Source organism: Mastigoproctus giganteus, chromosome 5, assembly GCF_048544385.1.
Source record: "Mastigoproctus giganteus isolate SK-2022 chromosome 5, ASM4854438v1, whole genome shotgun sequence".
NCBI classification, from domain to species: Eukaryota; Metazoa; Arthropoda; class Arachnida; order Uropygi; family Thelyphonidae; genus Mastigoproctus; species Mastigoproctus giganteus.
The window spans coordinates 64,787,698-64,814,379 of NC_143579.1; the positions used below are offsets into that span (position 1 = coordinate 64,787,698).

The window sequence follows — 26,682 nt, forward strand, 5'->3', positions numbered from 1 at the left end:
TAAAGCTAGTTTAATTGCGAATAATTCAGCTGAAAAGATACTCAATTCAGAAGGAAGGGTTGCTGATACAATTGTATTTGGAAACACTGCAGCTGCTCCAACTTTTGAATTGGATTTAGAGCCATCTGTGTATATTGGAAAAAAAAAAAAAAATCAATATATTTTTGAGAGTGAACCGCATGAACTTGTCTGATATTTGATGATTGCAAAATATTCTTTCCCCACTGACAGAGGTAAGTGTCACAGGTCGGTATAGAAGGTGGAACCCATGGTGGTTGAGTACAAGTTGCTACCTGTTGTACGGAATGGATGGAAACATTCTAAAACTGCAGTAGTTCAAGAAGGCAATGACCAGCTGGTTTTACTATGCTAGGTTTATTTCTGTACAGATTTTCTAATGGTGGATTGAAAAGATATTGCTGAATGGGATGCGAGGCACAACCTTGTATCTTGACAGAATACATCAGCAATAGCAATTTCCTACGTAAAGATAGTGGCGGCTCATGAGAATCAATGTAAAGGCTATGTAAAGGCGATATTCTGAATGCGCCAAGTGCAATTCTCAGTGCATTGTGTTGAACTGGATCAAGCCAGCATAATGCGCTCTTTCTAGCAGAGTCATAAATGGGAGCCATGAGCTGGCATGTCTATACTCCTATCATGTCTAAAAATAGCATAGTTCTTAACGCTCGAGAATTTAAGAGAGTTTCCTGTAAAGCTATGGCAGCTGGCTTGTACTGATTGATAAGATCCTGCAAATCATCTTTTGTATTCCGAAAGCCTCTACAATTCCGTTGAAGGATTCTTTCCATTATGTTGTTTTATGGGATGTTTTTGGTTCCGGCTGCTTTTTAGTTGTAGTTTGCTTGTATCAATCTATTTTTGTTTTGTCTTTCTTAGAAAAGAAAGGGCGGGTCACATCCATGTCAGCGGTTGCATGTAAATCTAGGATTCCATCATCTGAGTCATGGCATTCATCAACTTCCATTATGGTGAAGAGGAATGATTGTGATTTCATGGTTTCTGACACTTTTGGTTTTGTTGAGGAAACATCAGTTGGTATGGTAATTGGGGTGTTACTGACTTGTTCAGTTGTTTGTTGAGAAGGAAACTGTTTCAAGGTAGCAAGCAACGAAACGTGCCCAATTAGCAATGGATATATTTGGAGGAACTGATACATCCGTTTGAATCCCCACTGATTGGAAATGTTGAGTGGCTGTGGCACATGTATGCTTTGTTTCTGTTTTCATTATTTGTCTTCTTGCCTCTGAGTATGTCACTTTGTTTTCTACCTTATATTTTTGAATTTTTTTCCCTTGCTTCCATAGTTCACGTTTTTGAGAAAGCCGGATGGTTACCCTTACAATTTGGGCAATTCGGAGTAGTAATGGTGCAATCAGATTGATTAGGCTCTTTTGATCCACAATTTGGACATATTGCCTCATCTCAACATGCAGTCTGGGAGTGACCGTATTTTTGGCATTTGTAGCACCTGATGGGATTTGGTATGTACGGTCAGACACGGCAACGCAGATAGCCTGCTTTCACAGATGATGGTAAGCTAGGAGTGTTAAAAGTGAGAATTATGCTCCTTGTTGGAACAAGAATACCATCTTTTCGAGTCATAATTCTCCTTGCTTGGATGACTTTTTGTTTGTGTAGCTCTTTGAAAATTTCCTCCTCTGATACTGTTAATAAATCCCATTCAGTTATTACTCCCTTAGAGGAGTTTAGTGTGGCATAGGGAGAAAATTTTATTGGATGTCCTCCAAAAGCTGTGAGCTTTAATAGCTTTGCAGAATGTTGAAGTTGGGTTGAGAAAAGTCATTTTCATTGTCCTTGAGCTCGATGGCTCTAAAGGTGGAAATGAACTGTTTTCCATCATTGCTCCTTTCAGTCCTGGGAGAGAGGATTTCTTCTCCCAGGTTACTGGCCCTGCCACGAGGAGGCAGGAGCAGTGCCACTAGAGTTACCAAGCGGTTTAAGGGTTAATACGTTAGTTTATAGAAAAAAACGGTGGATTTCCTTTCTTAAAACTTGCTTACAATTCGTAAGACTAAGTTATTGGTTAAAGAGAACGTAAAAACTTTTTAAACTGAAGAAGAACTGTGGCTCTGAGTAAACATTCTATGAATCACTTGGAAAATCGCTTGATCACTATAATGCTTGGCACCCGGGGGCTTAAGATGTAGCTCAGAATGACATTGATTTGTTGTTTCTATCAGTAGGTCACCTGATGTAAAGCGGCGAACCATTTTCGGTGGACCAGCTTGTTCTAAACACCTACACACTATACAAAGGGAGAAAGTTTACTAACTGGCTGGTATGACAAGGAATGCAAAATTGGAAAGAGTGGAGAGATGGTCTGGGTCACATCTTTCTTTTGTCTCTTGGCAGTAGATGGGTTAGGATCATCTTGCTGCTGAGAGTGTTCAATTTAATCCAATGATCCAGGTGAAACTTGGTTTGTAGAGTCCATTTTTGCACCTTTTAGCCCCGAAAGGATTATTTTTTTCCTTTCAGGTTTCCGGCCCCGTCATGGGGAGGCAGGAGCAGTGCCACCTAGTGACCAAGTGCCTGGAGAGGTGAGTTTGTTAGTGAAAAAATTAATTAATACACTAAGAAAAGTAAGGTGATTTTCCTTCCTGGGTTCTTACTCAAAATCTATTAAGTACAGAACCACTTGAAAAGAACTGAGGATAAGAAAAGCGCTGGAAATAAAATGGAATGAAATCACTCAAAAAATCACTTTATTTATCACTCAAGAAAATCGCTTGGACACTATCGCTTGGCACTCGGGGCCAGGATGTCAGATCCACCCTATTATTGAAGCAACCATTTTAATGAATGACAAACGTTGGCAACATTCACATACGTCACAACTGCAGGCTTCAACAATTAACCATTGCATCGACGCAGTTTCATATACATTATTAGCAGTACACGACCTCATGTTCCACTCTTAACTGTCAGTTTGACTGATGAAGGTTACCTTAATAACCGAAAGCTTTTGTATGCATTTAAAATTTAATATATGTGTGTTTTACAATTAGTATTAAACTTATCATTATTTATTCTGTCTTCCGTTTTGCTCTGTGTCACACAATAATCCACAATAATAATGAATCCAGTGTGCACAGGCCTCTTTAATCATACTGTTACATTGTGTTATCAGTACACATTTAGCAGGTCATTACAGCAGAAAACATACCTCCACTTGTGTAGCATCAAAGATTGAGTGACATCAGAATCTTTAACAAATAAAAAAAATGCCCAGAAAAGGTCTCTAACTAAACAACTGCAACCAAAAAATTTAAGCAGAGTCAGGTGCTTGACATCTAGAACAAATAATGAAGTGACTTGTCAACCTACAGAACAATTATCTTCTGCATTTAATACTGAAACCTGTGCAAGGTTTCAGTATTCACATCATAATAAGAACTCAATGAAGAATGCATTTGGAATAGGAGACTATTTAGGGAAGGTACTGATCTTAGACACTAGCCAGAAATTATAGCTGCAGTAGTGCAAGTTGGTTGGTTTTGATTTTATTGGCGCATTAGCAACTAAGGCTATAATGCGCCAAGACCAGGTCATATATAAAAAATTTTAAACTTTCAGTGACCTAATGAGTTAAGTCACTATGTCAAACAGTAGTGCAAGTAAAATGAAAGATGGATGCAGACTTTACACATCTTGGCACTGATGGAAAAGTACCAATAGGAAGAAAACAGAAGTCACTAGAACTATCTTGTATATATCAACAGTACAGGATGTTGGAAGAGGTGTAATGTCATACCCTTGTTTCTCTCATCCCATTGGAGCATACCATGAATGGAAGAGCATATCTGAACATTACTGTAGATCAGGTGTACTTGGAAGCAGCATTGTTTGTTCACAGGGATACTTTCTAAATGATAATGCAATCATCCACCATGCCAAATGTGTGAAAATGGTTGGAGAACCAGAAGCAGACTGAGTATCTGTGAGATGAACTTCCTTCTAGCAAAGATTAATATGTTATTCTGTTCAGATGTTAAATATTGTTAATAAATCTGATAGTATTATTAAATATTTACTTTTCTTTTATTTCTGGGTAAAGCATTGATGCTATGCAACACTAAGGTCTCATAAGCAATCAGAATACCAAAATTAATTAAGAAATGCTCATAAACAGAACCTTTCTGAAAATTTGTTACCTAGTATTATTGATCCCTTTCCCTATTTTAGATTTTCTCAAAACAGCAGGCAAATACCCCTCCCTTCACTTTACCTTATGTATCTTATATGTAACTTTTTAATTTTTCTGATAAATTTCACACATTAAAATATTTTTTTTAAATTTATTTTTTAATTTTCTTTTTCTTTTAATTTTATGTTCTGCATTTAATCTGGGAACATTACATGGTTTCAGTATTCACATCATAAGAAGAACCAAATAAAGAATGCATTTGGAATAGGAAAACAATTAAAACACATTAAAAAAAAAATTAGAAATAATCTGAAATGGGCACACCATAACCATTTTTATATTTGGGGATAGCTATTAATCTTGGGTATTCAATCACATCATGCAAATTATCATATATGTTAAAGGATTAAAATATCAGCCAATTTAAAACTAAATTCATAAATTAATAGCAAAAATTCTTCTATTTTTCTTTAAATTTAGAAAATTTATCATATAATTTTTTTTATTTTAATAGGTAATTTGTGAACAAAACTAATTAATATTGCACATTCTTAATATATTAAAATAATCTGAAGAAAATTTTGGATAAAACGGAAGCAAGAATGGAAGAATTATACATATCTTTCAGTGGTTCCCAGATTTTTTCTAGAGAAGAACACTAGCTTAGTTTGTCCATATTTTTTTAATGAACTTCTCAGAATATTTATTTTTCATGCTAAAGATGTGTGTTCACACAGGCAAACTTTGAGCTAATTTATAATTCTTTAATAAAACTGTTTGAGAATACATGCTCTTTATGAGAAGACTAAATATAAAAACTTTGAAATGACAAAATACAAGATACTAACATAAAGAAATAATAACTGCATTTGAAACTTACATATATTTCCTTAATCTGCACATTTAGACTCTGAATACTACGTGCAACAGGAACAGCTTTATCTAAACCTTCTTCCAAATTATTTAAATCAGAGTGTATAGTTCTCACTTTTGACTATAACACAAAAATAAATAAATCAAAAATAGTATAATTCATTATTACAAAGATCACAATTAATTCATTTTAAATTAAATTTCCAAAGACAAGGTGTTAAATGAATAAATAATACTTTATACTTTTTGTGATGGTCAGTACTCTTTAACAAGAGTTTCTTGTTGGCAGAAACATAATAAGATAATCAATATCTGTATAAAAAAAAATCTTTTTTTTTTACAATTGAGACACACACACACACACACACACAATGCATAGCAATAATCAATAGCGGAGTAACCCATGTGTTGTGAAGAAAGTAAGAGGATATTTTATGGACTTGGACCACTACAAAAGTAAAAAGACCCCACAACCATAATGAATATATAAATTGTTATTATTTGGTGTTTTTTTTTTTTTTTAAGGAGCATTAGCAACTAAGGCCATATTGCTCCGGGGATATGCGGTGGTCATTCCCTGACCTTTCCGTATCCTCCGTATATAAATTGTAAAAGAGGGCTACATAAAAATGGCAAAGAACAAGCAAATCTATGACACACACACACACACACACACACACACACACACACACACACTATATGCGTGTATTACAGAAAAAAATCATCCAAGACTTAAAAGTATAATACTAAATATATTTAAACAGGTTATTCAAAGATTTAAAAAAAAAAAAAAGACAATGTCATTGTCAGTAAAAATCTGGTTGCTTGGTTTGGATTTTATTGGAGCATTAGCTATTTGGTTTTTTTTTTTTTTTTTAGGAGCATTAGCAACTAAGGCCATATTGCTCCGGGGATATGCGGTGGTCATTCCCTGACCTTTCCGCATCCTCCCTATTTGGTAGTCAAGGGCTCAAACCCTGGTCTAATCAAGAAGTGTGTGCTACGCACTGCTGCTCCTGCCCACCTGGCTACGGAGGCGCCGGCGCATTAGCAACTAAGGCTATAATATGCCAAGACGGGGTCATAGATAAAAATTTAACTTTCAGTGACCTAATTAGTTAGGTCACCATGTCAAAATATATAATAACAAAGGTATAAAAAGTATAAAATATAAATCAATAAAGAAATAACAATAAAAGGTAAATTTTAAATAAGAGTAAAAATTTTTACTAATTTTAAATAGCTAAAAACACCAGACACATGGTCACTGTTGGATAAAATCTGACTGAGTGTGTAAGGCTCACTCAGATGAATAAAAGCAGTAAAATAAAAATTTAGTGTCTAAAACGTGGACACTTGGTTAAAATGTGACGAATAGTTTTAAAATGGTGCCACAGGTCTCGCACATAGGACAATCTGCCCTCAGGAGAAATGCATGTGTAAGATTACTGTGTCCTATGCAGAGGCGAGCTAGAACAACTTCCTCTCAGCGGTTCCTGCGCAGACTAGACTGCTGGTGTCGGATTACAAGCTTTATCTGATATTTTAGAGCTTGTTTGTGACTTGCTCATGCCAAGATTGTTGCCACTGGGAGAGTAATTTAGCATATATTAGCTGCCTGTAGTCTGTACAGGGGACTAACAGGCAATAAGTGCTGTGAGATTTTGGTAAACTGGCCGCGGCATCTGGCAGTTCATTACGCCTGATCCCAATGTTGTTTGGGATTCAGCAGAAATGGATGTCGAATGAACACTCAAACAGAGAATGTAGCATCTGCTGAATCCGGGTCATGAATGGATGAGGATTATACCTCATCCCCAATAAAACCTGCAGTGTAATTAAAGAGTCAGTGTACACCATACATCTTTGATGCTTACCAGTTTTAATGTGGTCGAGGTTAACATTCAGACTCTGAAATACTGCATTTGTGGGGAATTTTTCCAGATATAGTACTATCTGGAAAGACAGCAGCAGATCCGACAGACAACTCTGACTTCGAGCCATCAATGAACACATGCAAAAAATCAGCTTAAAATCAGTGGGTACCATAGAGTTGTTGGTAGACAGAGAATGGAATTATAAACATACCCCAACTTTTAATGGAGAAGTCACATGATGGAAAGCAAGCACACCAGGGTGGAAGTAGATGACTTGGTGACTGGGCAACATTGTCTACCGTGATATTGAGCTCTCTGAGCAGCTCTTCGACACAGGTGCCAGAGGATCGGTTAGCAGTCTGATGGGTTTTATAAAGAGTTTCCCATCGTGGCTCAAAAACAGAAGTCCATGTTGGGTTGTCTGGCAGGGATTTTAGTTTAAATGTATATTTCAGAGATAATTGCTTTCGTCGAAGCAATAGTGGTGGTGGTTCACCTGCTTCCATGTATAAACTCTGGACAGGGGATGTACTGAATGCACAAGTAGCAGTATGGATGGCTTGGTGGTGAAGTGGGTCTAGCCACTGTATATGCTATTTCTAGCCACTGCATACATTTAGGTTGTTGTTATTGGGAATAACACCACAAGAGCTACTGAGGCCAAATTGTGTCTATTCACAGTTTATTCACAGGCAACATATCGTTAGAGATGTTAAATTATATGCTCCTGTTTAGGCCAATATGTTTTAAATACGAGAAACGTTCTTGTATATCAGCTTCATTTCCTAATATATGAGATAAATTAGACGAGATGTTCAACATTAAGAGTGACCAGAAAGTGTTTGATCGAAGGGTTGAATATAAGGTACACTCAACCAGAAAATGAAGAACCATAAGTTGCATCTAACAGGATGAGCACTGAGGTGGGTTTTCTTCCAGTAGCAGGAAGAGATGGGTATGGTGAGTGCGACTAATTCTGAACCTTGCCAATACCACTTCTTCTCATCTGTTTCATCGGAAGCTAGAGAGCCACAGCTATGGATCTTCTTTTATCTGGTGAAATTTATTGTTGATGTTACTTTTCCAGATCTGTGACTATTTATCGTAGCACGCTTTACGAATGACAGACATATAGTCAGTGTAAGGAACCTGAGGATATTGTGAGAGAGCGTTTTGAAGATGTTTAGCGGCAAAGACACTTTCATTTCCAGGAATGCCAGAATGACCAGAGATCCAGCAGAAACCGATTGACTGATTGGACACATTGCAGCAGAATAGCTGAGAATGAATCTGTTTCAAGATAGGATGGGAATATGAGAACTTATTCTTTATGGCAGAGACAGCACTGAGGGAGTCTATGTAAATTATGGCAGGTGAGATGGAAAGCTCAATAATTTTACTAAGCGCTAACTTAATGGCATATAATTCAGCTATGAAGACTCTGAAAGCTAGCTGTAGTGTGGCTGAAATCGTACATGAAGGGAAAACTGCAGCAGCAGCATCTATCATATAATAGTAGCATGAACTGTGTGTAACTGTCTGATATTGCAGGGTGGTATAATAGTTTTCCCCCCACTGGAGAAAGTGCACATCGTGAGAGACAGACACATAGGTCCAAGGTGGAACAGGTGCAGTTGTCTGAAAAATTTCATTTGAATTGACATTCCAACTCTGAAAAAGCTCTTTATTCCTCAGTGAAGCAGGTCTATTTTCATTTGGCTTGCTCTCATTGAACGATTCCCACTGAGTATAATAGAGATACCCCCAACTGGGGTGCGATGGTAAACTCTGGATCTTAGCAGCATAGTGGAGCAGTAGTGTTTTTCTACGTAGGTGTAATGGGGGGGGGATCATGCGCTTCGATACAAAGAATTTGGATCGGAGAAGTCCTGAAAGCTCCTAGGGCTGTCCTCAGAGCATTGTGCTGTATGACGTTCTGCCATTCTAATGTGCTTACCCTAGCGGAATCATATACTGAAGAACCATAATCCAAGCGTGAATGGATTAGGGACTTGTACAGGTATAGTAAGTTATACCGATCAGCTCCTCATGACATGGACGAGATTAATCGAAGTATATTCATATGCTTTAGACAAGTAGTTCTTAAATGAGTGACGTGAGCTTGGAAGTTTAGCTTGCTGTCCAATATCAGTCCAAGAAATCTAACGGTATTAACAAGTGGGATTGGAGTTTTGTTTATTTCTAGTTCAAGGTCAGGATGTAGAGCCTGTAGCTTGCAGAAGTGAGTAGCAGTGCATTTATTTTCTGACAGTCGATAAACATTCCTTGAAGTCCAGGATTCTACTTTGGTTATGGCTAGTTGGAGCCCGTTTAATGGTGTTAATACTTTTGGACCGACAGAAAATGGTAAAATCGTCTGCATACATGTAAGTGTCAATGGTTTTTGGGATGTCCCGTGTCATATTGCTAACTCGAATTGTGAACAGTGTTGGACTAAGTATCGAACCCTGTGCTACAGAATGTGAGATGTAGAGAGTGCATTTTTATATCGGACCTGAAAATATCGAAGTTGCAGTAAAATTGAATTATTTCAGGCAACTGAATGCCTTTTCGAGATCAAAATTGACCATGACTAGGTAGAAATCCATGACAAAGGCATTGGGAATAGGTGATTCAGCTTTGATAAGCACATCTAGCATTGGTCTGTTCTTCCAAAATCCATACTGATGGTCTGGAAAGAGATTCTGTGACTCCAGGATGTGAGTCTTGAATGAATCACCTTTCGAAAATTTTCCCTACGCAGCTTGCAAGAGATATTGGCCTAAAATATTGAACCAGGGTAGGATCTTTGTCTGGTTTTGGTATGGCGATAATGAACGAATGCCGCCAGGAAGAAGGATAGACATTTCTAGAGAAGATCCGATTGTAGAAAATCAACAGGGTACACAAGTCCTCTTCATATAAATGCTTTAGCATGAAGTAATGAACACCATCTGGCCCCGAAGCACTGTTGTGAGATCTGTTTAATGATTTTTTTTCAGTTCTATTAATGTAAAGGGTTGGTTTTACGGAAAGGAGGCGGTGCGTTGAGAAGTTAATTTTATACTGTTCTGAACGATCTTTAATGCTCTGGAAGGATGATGTATAGGAAGCAGAAGTAGAAATGGTGGCAAAAGATTCTGCTAATGCATTGGCAACTTCTTCAGGCATAGACATGTCTTTTCCTTTCCAGTGAAGTATCGGACAGGGCAGCCGAACAAATTTACCATTTAGCGCCTGTATCTTTCTCCAGATGACCCGTGTGTCAGTGTCTTTTGTGATGGTTGATTCAAAAGCAATCCACAAATTGCAATTTGTTTATCTTCTAATTTGCTTTGCTTTAAGACTTTTATAAGCAATTAAGTTAGTGGTAGTAGGACACTTCCAAAAATCATTCCATGCATGGTTTTTATCTTGTTTGGCAATAAAGCACTTTGGATTCCAGAAGTGATTTCGGTGAACACAAAACATCTTGGATTTTGGAACAAAAGCATTTGCCGCAGTCAGAATCTAATTGGTGATGTAAGTAGTTACATCATCAATATGTTTCTGTTAGACATAAATTCTGTCTAAGAGCATTTGGGCAAAATAGCCATCCAAGTTCGCCTTACTAAACTTCCAATTGGATCATTGGTTAGGATTTTGAGTTACCGCAGTTTGTATTGAGCAAATAATTGGAAAGTGGTCACTGTTAAAGGGATCGAATAATACCGACCATGTCAGGATTGGAAAGATGGATGGATAGCAAATTGACAAGTCAACTGCAGAAGTAGATCCTGTGGGTAGGTGGATGTAAGTAGGAGATCCAGTGTTATTCATAAATTCTGTAATTAATTTGCCTCTTCTGTCCATTGTAGTGGACCCTCACAATGGATGATGTCCATTTTCCACGTGCAGGAGACTCTGAGTTTCTATCTCGTCTATACATCATATAATTGGAGAATTTTGGCGAAACTTGGAGTAACAAGAATTTTTCCTGTAGGCATACAGCTATGGGGTTGAATTGAGCTATTAAATCTCTCTTAAGTCATCAGAATGGCTGCTTAGTCCTGTGCAATTCCACTGTATGATGTTATGCATTATTTAGTTTTATTTGAGGATGATTTGTCTGGCTGTTTCTGGATGCGGGACATTTTTTCTGGTCTTTTTTGGGAATGTGGAGCGACCAGTATCCATAGTGTCATTGGCATGCAATCCTAGGATGGGTTCCTCATAATCCAGGTGTACATTCACTTCCTTACTGTTTGTTTGAGGTTTGGCTTTCTTACAATCTTTAGTAGTTTTCATTCTTTCAATGTCCTGCTAGACTGTTGGACTATCAGATGGAATACTAATTGGGAGTTTGCGGCTTCAGTGGTTTTAGGTTTAGGAGTATCTTTTCTGGAAGCTGATAATGTTCCTTAAACCCAATTTGCCAAAGAGGTGTTCAGTGGTATTGACATGTCTGTTTGAGCTGCAGTTGAAATATAGCTTCGGGTGCTGCGAAACGCATAAGATTGGCTGGGCATGGTCGACATAATTTGTCTGTGTGCTTCAGGATATGTTACTTTATGTTCTATTTTCTATCTCTGAATTTTTTTTCCAGTTTTCCACATATCGCATGATTCAGAAAACGCAGGATGACTTCCTTTGCAGTTGGGACAAACGGGGGTTGAAGCTGAGCAATCTGCTTGTGCATGATCTTTAGAGCCACGTATAGGACAGATGGAGTGCCTGCTGAGAATGGCCATATTTCTGGCATTTAAAACAGCGAAGAGGATTCGGGATGTACGGCCGAATCCGGCAGTTTAAATAGCCAGCTTTTATAGTGGATGGAAAATCAGGAGTGCTGAAGGTTAAAATGATGGATCGAGTTGTTACGAGATTTCCATCTTTTTTAATCATTATGCGCTTTGCACTGATTACCTTCTGATTACCAAGTTCGTGGACTAATTCCTCCTCAGAAACTGTAAGCAGGTCCCGCTCTGTGATGACGACTTTCAATGAATTTAAAGTATTGTAGGGAGTAACAGATACTGGCAACCCACCAAATGTTTTTGTCTTTAATAGCCACTCAGAATGTTTGGCGGTGGCTGTTTCAACCAGGAGGTCTCCTGATTGTAGTCTCTTCCCCATTTTTGGTGATCCTGCAATTGATTCTAAATATTTTTGGATCATAAATGGTGAGAGCTTGCCCACAGGCTGAGCAGACAGAGAGTGTATCACCAGAAAGTTAGGGGGGTTATGACACACTACTTCTGTTCGAAGTCTTTTAGGTTGGTTTGAGTCATTTTCATTGGATTATTTTTGACATTGAGCTTGATGGCTCTTGATGGAGGAAAATTATTTAAGTCCATCTTTACTCCTTTTAGCCCAGGGAGAGTAACTTTCTTCTCCCAGGTTATTGGCCCCTGCCACGTGGAGGCAGGAACTGTGCCACCAGTGACCAAGCAGTTAAGGAAGTTAGTTGGGTTAGTACGGATTAAAAAAATATATATGTATAAGGAAAGAAAGCTGAATTTTCTTTCTGGATTCTTACTTGAAAGCTTTTAAGTAAAGAATCACTTGAGTAAAACAGGAAGAAAAGACACTAAAATAAATATAACTTATTTGATGAGTAAGAGCACTCTATATATATATATATATATATATATATATATATATATATATATGGCACAAAAAATCGCTAGGTCACTATCGCTTGACACTCGGAGCCGTACATTTGTGAAACCCGTAGTCGAATTTTGAATGAACAAGTGCACAATAAATGCAGTGTAAAGTGCATCAGTCTGCCCCCCCCCCATTTATTTGAGGAGATGGCGCAAGGGAGATTCAATCCCCTCGTGCACTTTGTTTGCAGTTGACGGATATGTGGGAAAAATGTCAACTTCTTATCGAATGTGAGATCGAAGAATTTTATCTCAGGTGCTACTGGAATGATGTGTTGTCCAAGTTTGTGTTCTGGTTCAGAGTGAAGGTTCTGTTTGCGACAAAAGTGTATGCAGACTGTCTTCTGAGGTGACAGCCTTAAACCATTTGCCATTGCCCAGGATTTGACACGGTCAACGGCATGCTACAATTGTCGTTGAATAATCGTCATGTTGCACGACTGACAGAAGATGGTAAAATCATCAACGAAGAGGGTGCTGTTTACAGTTGGAGGAATTTGTTCAGTAACAGAATTAACTTTGATAGCGAAAAGCATAACACTTAACACTGACCCTTGGAGGATTCCTTCCTCTTGACAAAATGATTGAGAGAAAACAGAGGAGACACGAACTTGGAATGACTGGTCCAATAAGAAATTTTTAATGAAGAGGGCTAGATGGCCCCTCAGACCCAGATCATAAATATCCTTCAAAATTCAAATCTCCAAGCTGTGTCATATGCTTTTTTGATATCAAAGAAAACTGACACCAGGTGTTCACATTTAAGGAAAGCATCTCGAATAGATGTTTCCAGTCTTATAAGATGATCAGGTGTTGACCTGTTCCTTCGGAAACCACACTGAACTTTGGAAAGGAGGTCATTCCCTTCTAAATACCACATAAAATGGGCATTCACCATCTTTTCCAGGATCTTGCACAAGCAGCTTGTCAGAGCAATTGGGCAGCAATTACTCGGAAATTTTGTATCTTTTCCTGGCTTTGGGAAGGCAAGCATGATTGCCTTATGCCGGAACTGTGTTGTACAAACAGAGCAACTGATCCAGAGATTCAGATGAAAGATGCTTAATCATCTCATAATGGATGTCATCTGGCCCTATGGTACATGCCTGGGACAGTGATAGTGCTGCTTTCATTTCCCATTCTGTGAAGGGTTAATTGTATTCTTCACAGTTCTTTGATGACAACTTCAAATGTTGCCTTTCAGCATTTTTGTTTGAGGGCCAGAAACTTGGGGGGGGGGGGTTAAGATGTTTTGGCAGACACTTTAGCAAATATCTCCCTAAGAGTGTTTGCAATTGCAGTTGGGTCAGCAATTGCACATCCATTATACTCCAGGATCCATGAAGGGTATGATGTGTATTTCCCCTCCATTTTCCTGACTTTATCCCAGACAAGCTTAGATGAAGCCTGGTTGATAGAAGATGTGAAGTGGATCCAAGATTCCTTCTGACTCTGATGTCTTACGTAACGTGCTTTAGCACGTGCGTGTTTGAAGGCTATTAAGTTATTTGTGTTGGGGTACCGGCGAAAAATACCTCATGCCTTGTTTTGAGACTTTCTTGCTGCAGTTCAATTAGAATTCTACCATGATTTTGGAAGTGATGGAAACCAAGTCAAAGTCTTTGGAATTGCAATTGCCGCTACTCGGACAACAGTGTCTGTAATGTACTTTACCACATTGTTAATCAGTTCCTTGCTGACTGTGTTGGTATCAAATGATGCCAGATCTTTGAAGGCATTCCAGTCAGTGTGACCGATCTTCCATCATGGCATCCCTGATGGGTGGCATTGTCTCCCTTTGCAAAGGATGGATATCACAGGTAAGTGGTCACTGCCATAAATGTTGTCTTCAACCTCCCATGTACACACAGGAAGGAGAGAGGGGGAGCATATAGAGAGATCAATCGCGGTAAATGTACGGATAGCCATGTGGCTAAAGGTGTTAAGTCCAACATTTAGCAGGGCCAGGTCATTGTTTGAGTGTGCGCTCTATAGTCCAACCCCTTTCATTGATGTCAGCACTACCCCACAGAGTATTGTGTCCATTAAAATCTCCTAGTAACAAAAAAGGGAGTGGCAACTGTCTAATGAGATCATCAAGGTCTGCCTGGGGGATGTCGTTCCCAGGTAGCAAATAGATGGAGCATACAGTTAAGATAAGCCCTACAGTAACTTGAACTGCTACAGCCTCTAAGTTGGTGGTAAGTGGTGTAGCTTGAAATTGGGTGTGGTTAGCCACAAGGATAGCAACCCCTCTGTGGGCAGGACCATCCCTATCTCTGTCTTATCGAATAGCTGAAAAGTTACACAAGTATGGGTCCTCATTTGCCTTTAAATACGTCTCCTGTAAGCAAAAGCAAGTAGGCTCATGATTACTCAGGAGGGCCTTGATGCCGTCACAATTTCGACGGAATCCACGACAATTCCATTGTAGAAATTTGAACTTGCCCATTATTTGGGGTCCATCAGGTGGTTTCCGAATGGCTGAGGGCTTCGTTTTCTCAATCCCGGCTTTATCTTTCTTTGGAAAGACAGGTCATTGGCCTGTGTCCATATTTTGTTCTGCAAAGATTTCCAGGACTGGGTCATCCAATACCTCATTATCCACAACATCCATTGTTTCTAGTATTGCAGGTGGCTCTTCTAATATTTGTACTTTTTATTTACCACTTGGTTTTGGTAGTGGTTGAGCATTAGGAGGCACGGAAATAGGAGTGGCAGCTGACTGTGTTTTTTGGGTGGGCTTTTGTGAACGCAATAAATACCATGCAATCAGAGTAAATGACTCTTTTGGTGGTACAGTCATCTCAGTTTGTTTACCGAAAGTGCACTTTGCAGAAACCTTCTGGGCGTACAAAGGCTTCCCGCTATTTATTGGTTGAATGCGTTTTCTGGCCTCCTGATAGAATATGTTCAGATCTGTTTTTATCTTTTGAATCTCTTTTTCGTCCTTCCACCGCTGGCATGCTCTAGAGCAGGCAGGGTGCTCTCCTTGGCAATTTACTCAGATTGGTTTGGAAGCTGAACATTCCTTGCTCTCGTGGTCTTTCGTACCACATCGATGCAGGCAGGATTACCACGACAAGTTGTTTGTGAGTGGCTGTATTTTTGACATCTAAAACACCTCAGTGGGTTTGGAATGGGGCTTAGAGGGGAACAGGTATCCTGTGTGTTATCAGACACTCAGCCTAAAACACTGATGGATCCAATATCTCTCTATTACAGAAGATTTAGGAGAGGTCTGGTTGGCCTGCCTCCCTAAAATCCACTCATGCACACCTTCTCGATGGTAAGCCCTGTTACGTCACTTAGGTGGCAACGAACGTGTAGAGTGGTTCTCTTCAAGACGCCTGGTCAGCGTGAAGAGGAAAAGACCAAACCCTCCAGCAATGAGAGCACAACAACACAAATGGCCCTCAGTCCCCAGCAGCTTTCACTCTCCCTCTTACGGCAGCGAGAGGATCAGAGTGGAAGCAGAGGGTGCTAAGAATCTCTGGGTACGACCAGGCTGCCATGCACGGAAATTGAACTTGGCCTGTTATAACGTACGATCACTCATCGGTGAAGACAGGATATTAGAGCTGGAAAAGGAATTAGAAAATGTGAATTGGAATATCATCGGTTTGGCTGAAACAAGAAGAAGAAATGAATCACATATAAGTTTATCAAGTGGAAATCTGCTGTACACCAATGGAAACAATGAAAGGAGTGAAGGTGGAGTTGGGTTTCTGGTCCATAAAGATTTTAAAAACAACATTTTGGAATTCAAAAGTACATCACCAAGGGTGTCAAGACTAATATTCAAGATTTCTAAGAGGTACAAGCTAAAGATTATAATGATTTATGCACCAACATCGAGCCATGATGATGAAGAGGTTGAAGAAATGTACACTGAAATTGAGTCTTCAAGATGAGCAGAAAACCCACTACACTATTATTATGGGGGACTTCAATGCTAAGGTTGGAAAAAGGCAAAACAGCGCAGAAAGAGGAACTATAGGAAATTTTGGAATTGGTGAAAGAAATAAAAGAGGTGAGAGACTTGTGGAATTTGCAGAATCTCAAGGACTGTCAGTAATGAACACTTTTTTCAAGAAAAGGGTGAACAGAAAGTGGACATGGAAGAGTCCAAATGGATTAAACTAATGAAATCGACTTCATCCTCACTAACAGAAGATATATTGTGAATGATGTTACCGTCCTGAATAAGGTAAATGTTGGAAGTGATCACAGAATGGTAAGATGTACACTTGATATAGATGTAGGAAAGGAAAGGAAAAAACTGACTCGAGTAAATAATACAAAGGTCTTTGAAATAACAGAGAAGGAAAAAAAGCAGTATGTACTGGAACTTAAGAACAAGTTTGAGCTTCTGCAGACTGCTCAGGACCAAGATATCGACGAGGAATATTACAACTTTCTGAAAGTGATAAAGCCCAAGAAACCTATAGGGAAACAGAAATCCAAAGAAGAAAAAATTAGTCAAGAAACACTTGTCATGATGAACCAAAGACGACAAATGAAGAGCAAGAAAAACACTGACAGGGAGAAAATTGAGTATACTGAGTTATGCAAAGCCATTAGAAAGAGACTCAGAGAGGACATAAGAAGATTTAACACAAGAAAAGTAGAACAAGCATTAAGGGAAAACAAAGGATTTAAATCAGCAGCCATGAGCAGTAATACAGAAAGACAAATGATACTGAAACTGAAGAATAGCGATGGTGTACTTATAAACAGCAGAGAAGGCATAATTCAAATAGCAGAAGACTACTATAGAGAATTATACAAGGAGCGGGGGAATGATACCAGCAGTGGGGAACATGGATTGCAAAGTAGCAACACATACGACATACCCGATATTCTTCCTGATGAGGTAGAACATGCATTGAAGAAAATGAAGAATCGGAAAGCCCCGGGGGAAGATGAAGTTACTGTAGAGTTGTTAAAATTGGGAGGAAGAGACATAACACAAAAACTGGCAAGGCTCTTCACAAAGTGCATTAGAAAAGGTGTGATGCCTAAGCAGTGGAATAATGCAATCATAGTTTTGCTGCATAAGAAAGGAGATAAATCAGAAATTGGAAATTATAGACCAATTAGCTTGTTATCCCATATCTACAAGTTGTTCACAAGGGTCATTACTAACAGATTAGAAAGAATACTTGATGAGAATCAACCGAAAGAGCAAGCTGGCTTTAGGACAGGATTCTCAACTATGGATCACCTTCACGTAATATCACAGCTAATGGAGAAAGCAAATGAATATAAAACACCATTATGCCTGGCATTTGTGGATTATGAAAAGGCATTTGACTCGATACAGCATAAAGCAATGTTTCGGGCACTGGAAAGACAAGGCATAGATACTCCATATATTATGATTTTGAAGAAAATATATGAGAGTGTTACATCCTTTATTAGACTAGACAAAGACAGTAGCAAATTTAAAATCGAGAAAGGAGTTCGACAGGGAGACACAATATCTCCGAAGCTGTTTACTGCTGCCCTTGAGGAAGCTTTCAGAAGATTAGACTGGTCGCAGAAAGGAGTCAATGTGAACGGAGAGTACCTAAACCATTTACGATTTGCAGATGACATTGTGGTCATAAGCCACGATCCCAAAGAATTAGAGGAAAATCTTAATCAGTTATGCACAGTTAGTAAGGATTTTGGACTAAAGATGAATATGGCTAAAACAAAAGTAATGATGAACAAGTATGCCACGGAAAGGGAAATAATGATTGAAGGAGCAGTAATTGAAAAGGTGGAGTCATATACTTATCTGGGACAAGTTATTAGCTGTAATAATGATAAATGGCTGGAAGTCAAGAGAAGAATAAATTTTGGATGGATAGCATTCAGGAAATATAGTCACATACTGAATAGCAATATCCCAGTTTGTCTGAAATGTAAAATAATGAACCAATGTATACTCCCCACCATGACTTATGGAGGTGAAACTTGGGCACTCACCAAAAGAATGGAAGAGAAGCTAAGAACTACACAGCGAAGAATGGAACGAATTATATTGGGAATCAGACTGTTAGATAAGAAGAGAAACACATGGATTAGGCAGCAAACTCAAGTAAAGGACATTCTTATCAAAACTAAAGAACTAAAATGGTCTTGGGCAGGACACACAGCTCGAAGACATGATGACAGATGGACTAAGAAAATAACAGAATGGTACCCAAGAGGAGCTAGAAGAAAACCTGGAAGACAAAGGTGGAGATGGATAGATGAAATTCATGAGTTTTTGAGTAGTAAATGGATGGCCAGTGCTCAAAACAGAAGGAACTGGAAAGTTGCTGGAGAGGCCTTCATCCTGCAGTGGATTGAAAATGGCTGATGATGATGATGGGTTTGGAATGTAAATCCTCACTGAGCAGTTTAAGTAGCCTCCTTGATGGAACTTGCAGGCCATGGGGTGTTGAATGTTAGGATGAGAACTCGGGTAGGGATGAGATTCCCATCCTTCTGCATTGATATTCTCTTGACAGCTGTCACTCCTCTGTCTTTTAGTTCAGAGCAGATCTCTTCTTCAGAAACATGAAGAAGAATCCACTCTGAAATGACACCTCGGGAAGAGTTCAGAGTTTTGTGGGGGTGTTACACTGATCGGTATTCTCCTATGGATGTCGATTCTTTCTGCTTGCTGGCGACTAAAACATCGCCAGAATGCAGCCGTTTTACGGATTTTGGTGATCTTTCCAACCCTTCTAATCCTGTTTGGATGAAGAAGGGTGACATCTTAAAGACTGATTGCTCTCTGGTGAATGGAGAATGAGGAAAAGCGGTGTTATAGATGGTGTTTTTTCCTCGGTTCTGGCTCTTTTGACAGAATTGGTGTCATTCTCATCTGATCTCATCTGGGCCTCCAACAAGGTAGGGGCCTTGTTGGAGGCCCAGAAGAAATAGGATTTAAATTACTCATGGGAGTAAAATAAAAATTTCAGCTGCCCTAAGTACCTCACCCACCACGGAGCCCTACGAGGGAATGCCCAAATGTGAACTAGCAGGTACTGTGTACACGAATGGGACACCAAGTTCACTCAGGAGCATCAAACCCACGTTTCCAATAAGCCTTGATCCCATCCCAGGACCAAAGGGAGGGAGACTTATTGGAACGAAGTTGACCTAGCAGTATTATTACTGCTAGGTCTTACCACCCGCCGACTGAACCCAGTCAGTCCGTACCGGAACCATCCATCTTGTCGAAGTAGGGGCCGTAGTGGGATATTAAGGCTGGGCCCCTCAACCACTACGATCCCCATTTCCAAGTTTCCACGAGTCGTGGCACACGGCTGGACACGCCAGATTCCAATGATGTAAACCTGGAACCAAGGTATGGGCGTTAGGTCCCAGTGATGGTAATCTGAAGTTCAGCAGCATCACTGGGAGGTCCCGTCACCACATACAGGTGCCCACATCAAGGGCATGGACTTGTCAGTATCAAACTTGAAAGGACCTGTGCTGAAGTAAGTTTTGTATGAAATATGGTAAGTGGCTCTCAGGTCAAGGGAAAGCAGATCTCTCAGGATACCAAAATGCCAAGTGGTGTCGAAAGTTTCTCTATATCAAGGCATGCCATGACAAGATGCTCATTTTGTATGAATGCATTCCTGATGTTTGTTTCTACTTTGACCATGAGATCCAAGGCTGATTGATTTTTTCTGAAACCAAATTGATTATCAGAGAATAGGTTTTTGGAGTAAGTCGATGGTGAATTATTTTTTCCAGAGTTTTACTTAAGCAACTGGTGAGAGAAATGGGTCTACAGTTTTGAGGAACAGACTGATCTTTCCCTGGTTTGGGTTGTTGGTTTAGGGATTTATTAGGCGCATTAGCAACTATGGCCATAGTGCGCCATACATATGGTAAGTATTAATGCTCTTTCCTGTTAGATAGAGATAATTGCAAAAAATAGTACCAGCAAGTTAGTTTTTAACTAGTGAAAGGAGGTGGTATACATTAATATTTTTGAAAACGGTAAAAATGCTTGAGACATTTTCTTCATTGCCTAAAAGTGAAATAAGCGTAAGAGGGTCTTCTGTTGTGGCTGAAGTGAAAGATTATGGCATTCTCTTGTATATTTTAGATATTCAACAAGGATATGTTTTACTGAAAGTAAAACATATCCTTGTTGTTTTACTCAGTAAAACATATTTAAAAGATACGTTTTACTGAGGGCTTTCACTCAGTAAAACATATCTCACTCATATCACTGATAGTTAAATATCTTTTAACACAGTTAAAAGATATTTAACTATGAGTGATATTTGTGTGACCTATTTGTAGGCGTGTTAAGATTACCTCCCGTTGTTGAATTGAGTTGAAGCTTGAAATGGTACATACATTTTCTCTGGATTATTGATTTCTAGTCTTGATATGGTACTTTGCAATTGTCATTGGGTGGTAAGACGGCAGATTTTGCAGCATTGATAGCTAATTCATTTCCTGTAATTCCCATACGTCCAGGGACTCAGCAGAGGTGTAAACTTTTCCCAAGTTCGAATAAAGTATGCAAAGAGGAGGTTACTTCCTTTAAGACTGGGTGGGTGATATTCATGGGGATTGTCAGGGCTTGAAGTGCACTTAAAGATTCTATAAAAATTATACTATTTTCAATATCAGAGGACTCGATATGCTTCAGTGCAATCTGAATAGCCATTAGTGCGGCAGAAAATATACTGAACTCATATGGCGATTCATAAGCCAATGTAATGTTCAGAAAAACTGCAGCAATTCCAACGTGAGCCTCATTCTTTGTTCCATCTGTATGCACTACGACGAAGTTGGGGAACTGATCCACTACTGCATGATACAGTCGTAAGAAATTTTCTTTATGTAATGTAGATTTATTCCATGATGTAGGGATAGATTGGATATGAAAGTTAAATAAAGTCCAAAGGAGCACAGGAAATTGGAAGTGTATTTGCAACTTTATTAAAAGTCAGATTGAGTTCATCTGAAAGGTATTTTATTCGCATACCTAATGGTCAGTTAGCAGAAGGGCGGTTTCAGAATAACATGCTGTGCTGGTGGGTGAAAAGTATCTCCCAGTTTGGGTGTTTAGTCATAGATATAATTTTATATGCATAGAGTAATATAAACTGTTGTCTTCTGATTGAGGGGGTTCATGCGCTTCAGCATATAGGCTGTGTATTGGAGACGTGCGATATACTGCTATGGCAATGTACATTGCACTATGATGGATAGGTTAAAGAAAGCAAAGGACACAAGGCCTTGCTGAGCTATACACTGGTGCTCCATAGTCAAGCATTGATCTTATTAAGGCTCTGTATAATCGCAACATGGTAACTCGATCAGCTCCCCACTTAGTTGCTGAGAAAACCCGGATGCTATTTAGCTTTTGTTGACAGGATGTTCTTAATTTTTTAATATTCTCTAAAAAGGTAAATTTATGATCTAATGTGATTCCTAAGAACCGTATGCTGGGATGAACTGTAATTGGATGGCTATTCAGTATTAGTTCCGGATGTGGGTGAAGTTTACGTTGGCGGCAAAAATGGATGCACAACATTTTATGCAGAGAGAGTTGAAATCCATTAGTTTGTGTCCATGAACTGATCTTAGTTATTGCCCCTTGTAACTATCTTTCAACAGTAGTCATGTTTTTTGCATGACACGAAATGCTAAGATCATCTACAAATAGTGATGTATCAATAGTGTTTGGAATCTGTTCGGCAATTATGAAAGTGTAGCACTGAGTACCGAGTATTGGGGGACTCCTTCTTGTAAGAACTGGGATAATGAAGTTTTAAAATGAACCTGAAATGTACGTTTGTACAGGAAGTTCTCAATGAAAATCGGCAGATGATCCCAGAGTCCAGGGTGGTATAATTCGCGATGTATTCCATATTTCCACGTGGAATCATAAGCTTTACTTATATCAAAACGCACCATGACATGATGTTCCGATCTAAGGAATGCATTTCGGATGGAGTTCAAGTCTTACTAGTACATCTAGGGATGATCTGCTTTTTCGGATACCATATTATGCAGAATGTAAGAGATTAAAGTTTTCTAGGTACCATATCAGTCGACGGTTTATCATCCTTTCAAGAATTTTGCAGAGGCAACTGTTCAAGACAATGGGTCTATAGCTAGTAGGATTTATCGGGTTTTTTCCTTGTTTAAGGAAGGCAAGGACTGTAGCCTGTTTAAGGATTGTATCTTCTAGGTAAAGTCTATTGAACAGCTCAACAAGTGAGAGCAATGATTCAGTACTTAGTTCCTGTATCATCGACTAGTGAATATTCTATGGTCCTATAGCACGGCATCTAGATGTTGATAGAGTTGCAATTCATGGAGAGCAAATGGTAGGTAATATTGTTCATTCGCTTTAGACGAAAAGATTAATTTTTGTTTTTCTGTATTTGTTTTAAATCTTCTGAAGCCTTTTGTGTAACTCTCTGTTGCTGATGCTTTGGCAAAAGTTTCCCCTAAGATGTTGGCAATTTGGGCAGGGCCAGAAACATTCTGTTCCCCCCCCATTCCATGATACGAACGAGAATCATCTCGTGTGTAACACTCATTTTTTTGATTATTTTCCAAATTTTATTTGAGGGGTGTCTTCGTTGATGGTTGAAGTGAAGCGGATTGAAGTTGCTTTATATTACAGAGTTTAACATAGCTTGCTCTTGCTCTGGAACGTTGGTGGCTCACGGGCTCGAACCCTGGTCTAATCAAGAAGCATGTGCTACGTACAGCTGCTCCTACCCACCTTGCTACGGAGGCACCATGTAGTTCGGCAGAGAATCTGCTATACTCAGGTGGAAGGGCAGCCGAAATGATAGTAGAGGGAAATACTGCAGCTGCTCCAACGACTGAATGTAATTTTGAACCATCAGTAAATATTGGCAAAAAAATTGATCAAAATTGAGAGTAGGAGTGTGCTATAGGCCTAATTACTCCGATGAGTATAATAAGAAACTATACAGGGAAATAGAGTGGGCCAGTAAATCAGAGAGTCTTATAATGGGGGATTTTAATTTAACAGATATTGACTGGAATTTGTGGGTTAGTCACTCACACACTAGCAAATCTTTTGTGAATTTATTGGATGATTGTTTTTGACATCAGCATGTTCGGGAGGCAACTAGAGGGAGTAATACTCTTGAACTGATTATCAGTAGTGATTCTTCATGCATTAAGAATCTGCAGATAAAGGAACCACTAGGTGGCAGTGATCACAGTGTGCTGAAGTGGGATTTACTCAAAGAGGTAACTACCATCAGGGGTAAAGGGAACGGTTTTTGCTTTCATAAAGGTGACTGAGATGGTCTGAGACAGCATTTAAATTCTACACAGTGGGACCAACTGATGATGTTACCAACAGCAAATTCAAAATGGGAAGCATTCAAAGAACTTATCTTAGAAGCTACTAGACTTTACATACCAACTAAGAAATATTGTTCAAGGTTTAGGCCTAAATGGATGTCAGATGAACTAATTAGCATTAGCATTTGATGCAAGAAAGCAAGCTTATGCAGCATCAGCCAAAAAAAAAAAAAAAAAAAAAACCACTTCCACTTCACTCCTCTGTTCTTTCGAAATACCTGTCCAGCTGAGCCTTAAACTTATTTAGGCTATCAACTTCCACAACAAGGGATGGAAGTCTGTTCCACCAACCAACCACCCGCTGGCTAAAGGCAAATTTCCGCACGTCTATCCTACATCTGTCTTTCCTCAATTTGAATTTATGGCCTCTCAGGTGATTATTCTGAGCAAGAGGAAGAATCCCATCAGCACTGAGCATGCTCAAACCATTCAAGGCTTTATACACCTCTATCATATCACATCGCTGGTGCCTAGTCTCCAGACACTGTAATTTGCAAAACTTAAGCCTTTCGTCGTAAGAGGACCCCTTTGTTCCATTCACTAATCTTGTTACCCTTCTCTGTACTAGTTCCAGCAGCTCTACATCCTTCTTGAAATGAGGCTTCCAGACCTGTATACAGTACTCTAGGTGTGGCCTGACCATTGCCTTATACAAGGGAATAATCGCCTCCTTATCCCTGCTAGAAAAATTCGTATATATCATTGACAATACACCATAAGCTACTCTTGCAGCCCGCTTGGTATATCAAGGCATTAAGCTTGATATACCATCATCAATATCATTTATAAATACAGAAAACAATAATGGACCTAACACTGAACCCTGAGGGACTCCACTGATAACATTAGTCCACGATGAGCAGTGTCCATTGATTACCACTCACTGTCTTCTCCCCCTCAGCCACCCCTTTATCCATAGCAGCAATTTGCCTCCAATGCCATACTGCTCCAATTTGTGCAGCAGTCTTCCCTGTCCAACAGTATCAAAAGCATTTCTAAGATCCAAGTATATAATATCAAAGTTATTCCCTGCATCCAGTTCTTTTGTGACTGCATCATAGTATCCAATCAAATTGGTCAGGCAAGACTTCCCCTTAACAAAACCATGCTGTGTCCAAGCTATAACTGAAGTCTTGTCTAGATGATCCTGCAGTTCTTCTTTAACCAGTGCCTCCATCAATTTTCCTGGAACAGAAGTTAAACTCACAGGTCTATAATTACTTGTGTCAGCCTTTGATCCTTCTTTGTGAATTGGGGTCACTTTTGCACATCTCCAGTCTGTGGGTACCTCCCCTGAGTCCAAGGATGCTCTCATAATTATAGCTAAGGGTTTGCTTACTTCCTTTCCTGCCTCCTTTAATATAACTGGATAGATCCCATCCACTCCAGGTGCCTTTCTTGTCTTTATCTTCAACAATTCCTCCTCCACTTTAGTCTCAGTTACTGCAAGATTCTCTAGCTTACTGCCAGAGTTTAATAAACCCCTGGCATTCCCCTCGCTGAATAACTCCTCATGTGTGAATGTCGATGCAAAATATCCATTTAGTTTGTTAGCTACCTGAGCACGATCATCAACAGTTGACCCATCGATATCAAGTAGACCAATCTGATTCATCCCCTTTCTTCTAGAGTTTACATAAGTAAAGAACTCTTTGCTGTTTTTCTTTGCATCAATTGCCAAAGATTTCTCGTAATCTGCCTTTGCCTGCCTAACCTCCTTTGTAAATTTGTTACAGATCAACTTGTATCTATCATAGACTTCTGTGTCATATGTTAATTTGTATGTATCCCACGCAATTTTCTTCTCTGCCATAAGTCTCATTAGTTTGTGTGACATCCATTTAGGCCTAAACTTTGAACAATATTTCTTAGTTAGTATGTAAATCCTAGTAGCTTCTATGATAAGTTCTTTTAATGCTTCCCATTTTAAATTTGCTGTTGGTAACATCATCAGTTGGTCCCACTGTATAGAATTTAAATACTGTCTCAGACCATCGTAGTCGCCTTTACGAAAGCAATAACCCTTACCTTTACCCCTAATGGTAGTTACCTCTTTGAGTAAATCCCACTTCAGCACACTGTGATCACTTCCACCTAGTGGTTCATTTATCTGCAGATTCTTAATGCATGAAGAATCACTACTGATAATCAAATCCAGAGTATTACTCCCTCTAGTTGCCTCCCGAACATGCGGATGTAGAAAACAATCATCCGATAAATCCACAAAAGCCTTCCTAGTGTGTGAGTGACCAGCCCCCAGATTCCAGTCAATATCTGAGAAATTAATATCCCCCATTATAAGACTTTCTGATTTACTGGCCCACTCTATTTCCCTGTACAGTTTCTTATTATACTCATCAGAGTCATTGGGCCTATAGCACGTTCCTACTCTCAATTTTGATCTCCCAATGCTTAGGTCACACCAAACTGACTCGACACTGCACTGTCCAGCGATGTCGACTGGCTTCACTTCCTTGGATTTTGTGTGTTTCTTAACTAATAGCATAACCCCTCCTCCCTTCCTATTCTATCTATCCTTCCTGTACACATTGTACTCCCCAAATTCCAGTTCTGCATTCCTTATATCTGTGACACCACGTCTCTGATATCCCAACAATATCTGCCTTTGATGTTTTGAGCAATACCTCAAATTCATCAAATTTATTTACCAAACTCCTAGCATTGGTGTACACACAAGTGTACATGCACCTTTTCCTATTCTTAG

General features: G+C 39.2%; 1 protein-coding gene across 7 annotated transcripts in view; it reads right to left on the reverse strand.

Annotated features, from left to right (window-relative positions):
• Positions 1 to 26,682, reverse strand: part of LOC150085455 (uncharacterized) — a 1,845,429-nt gene that overhangs the window by 780,707 nt on the left and 1,038,040 nt on the right. For all 7 annotated transcript variants that reach the window (XM_090374043.1, XM_090374041.1, XM_090374042.1 and 4 more), the window contains one exon: positions 5,073 to 5,186. In XM_090374043.1, coding sequence (XP_090230169.1) covers positions 5,073 to 5,186 — 114 coding nt within the window. The remainder of the gene's footprint in view (positions 1 to 5,072; positions 5,187 to 26,682) is intronic.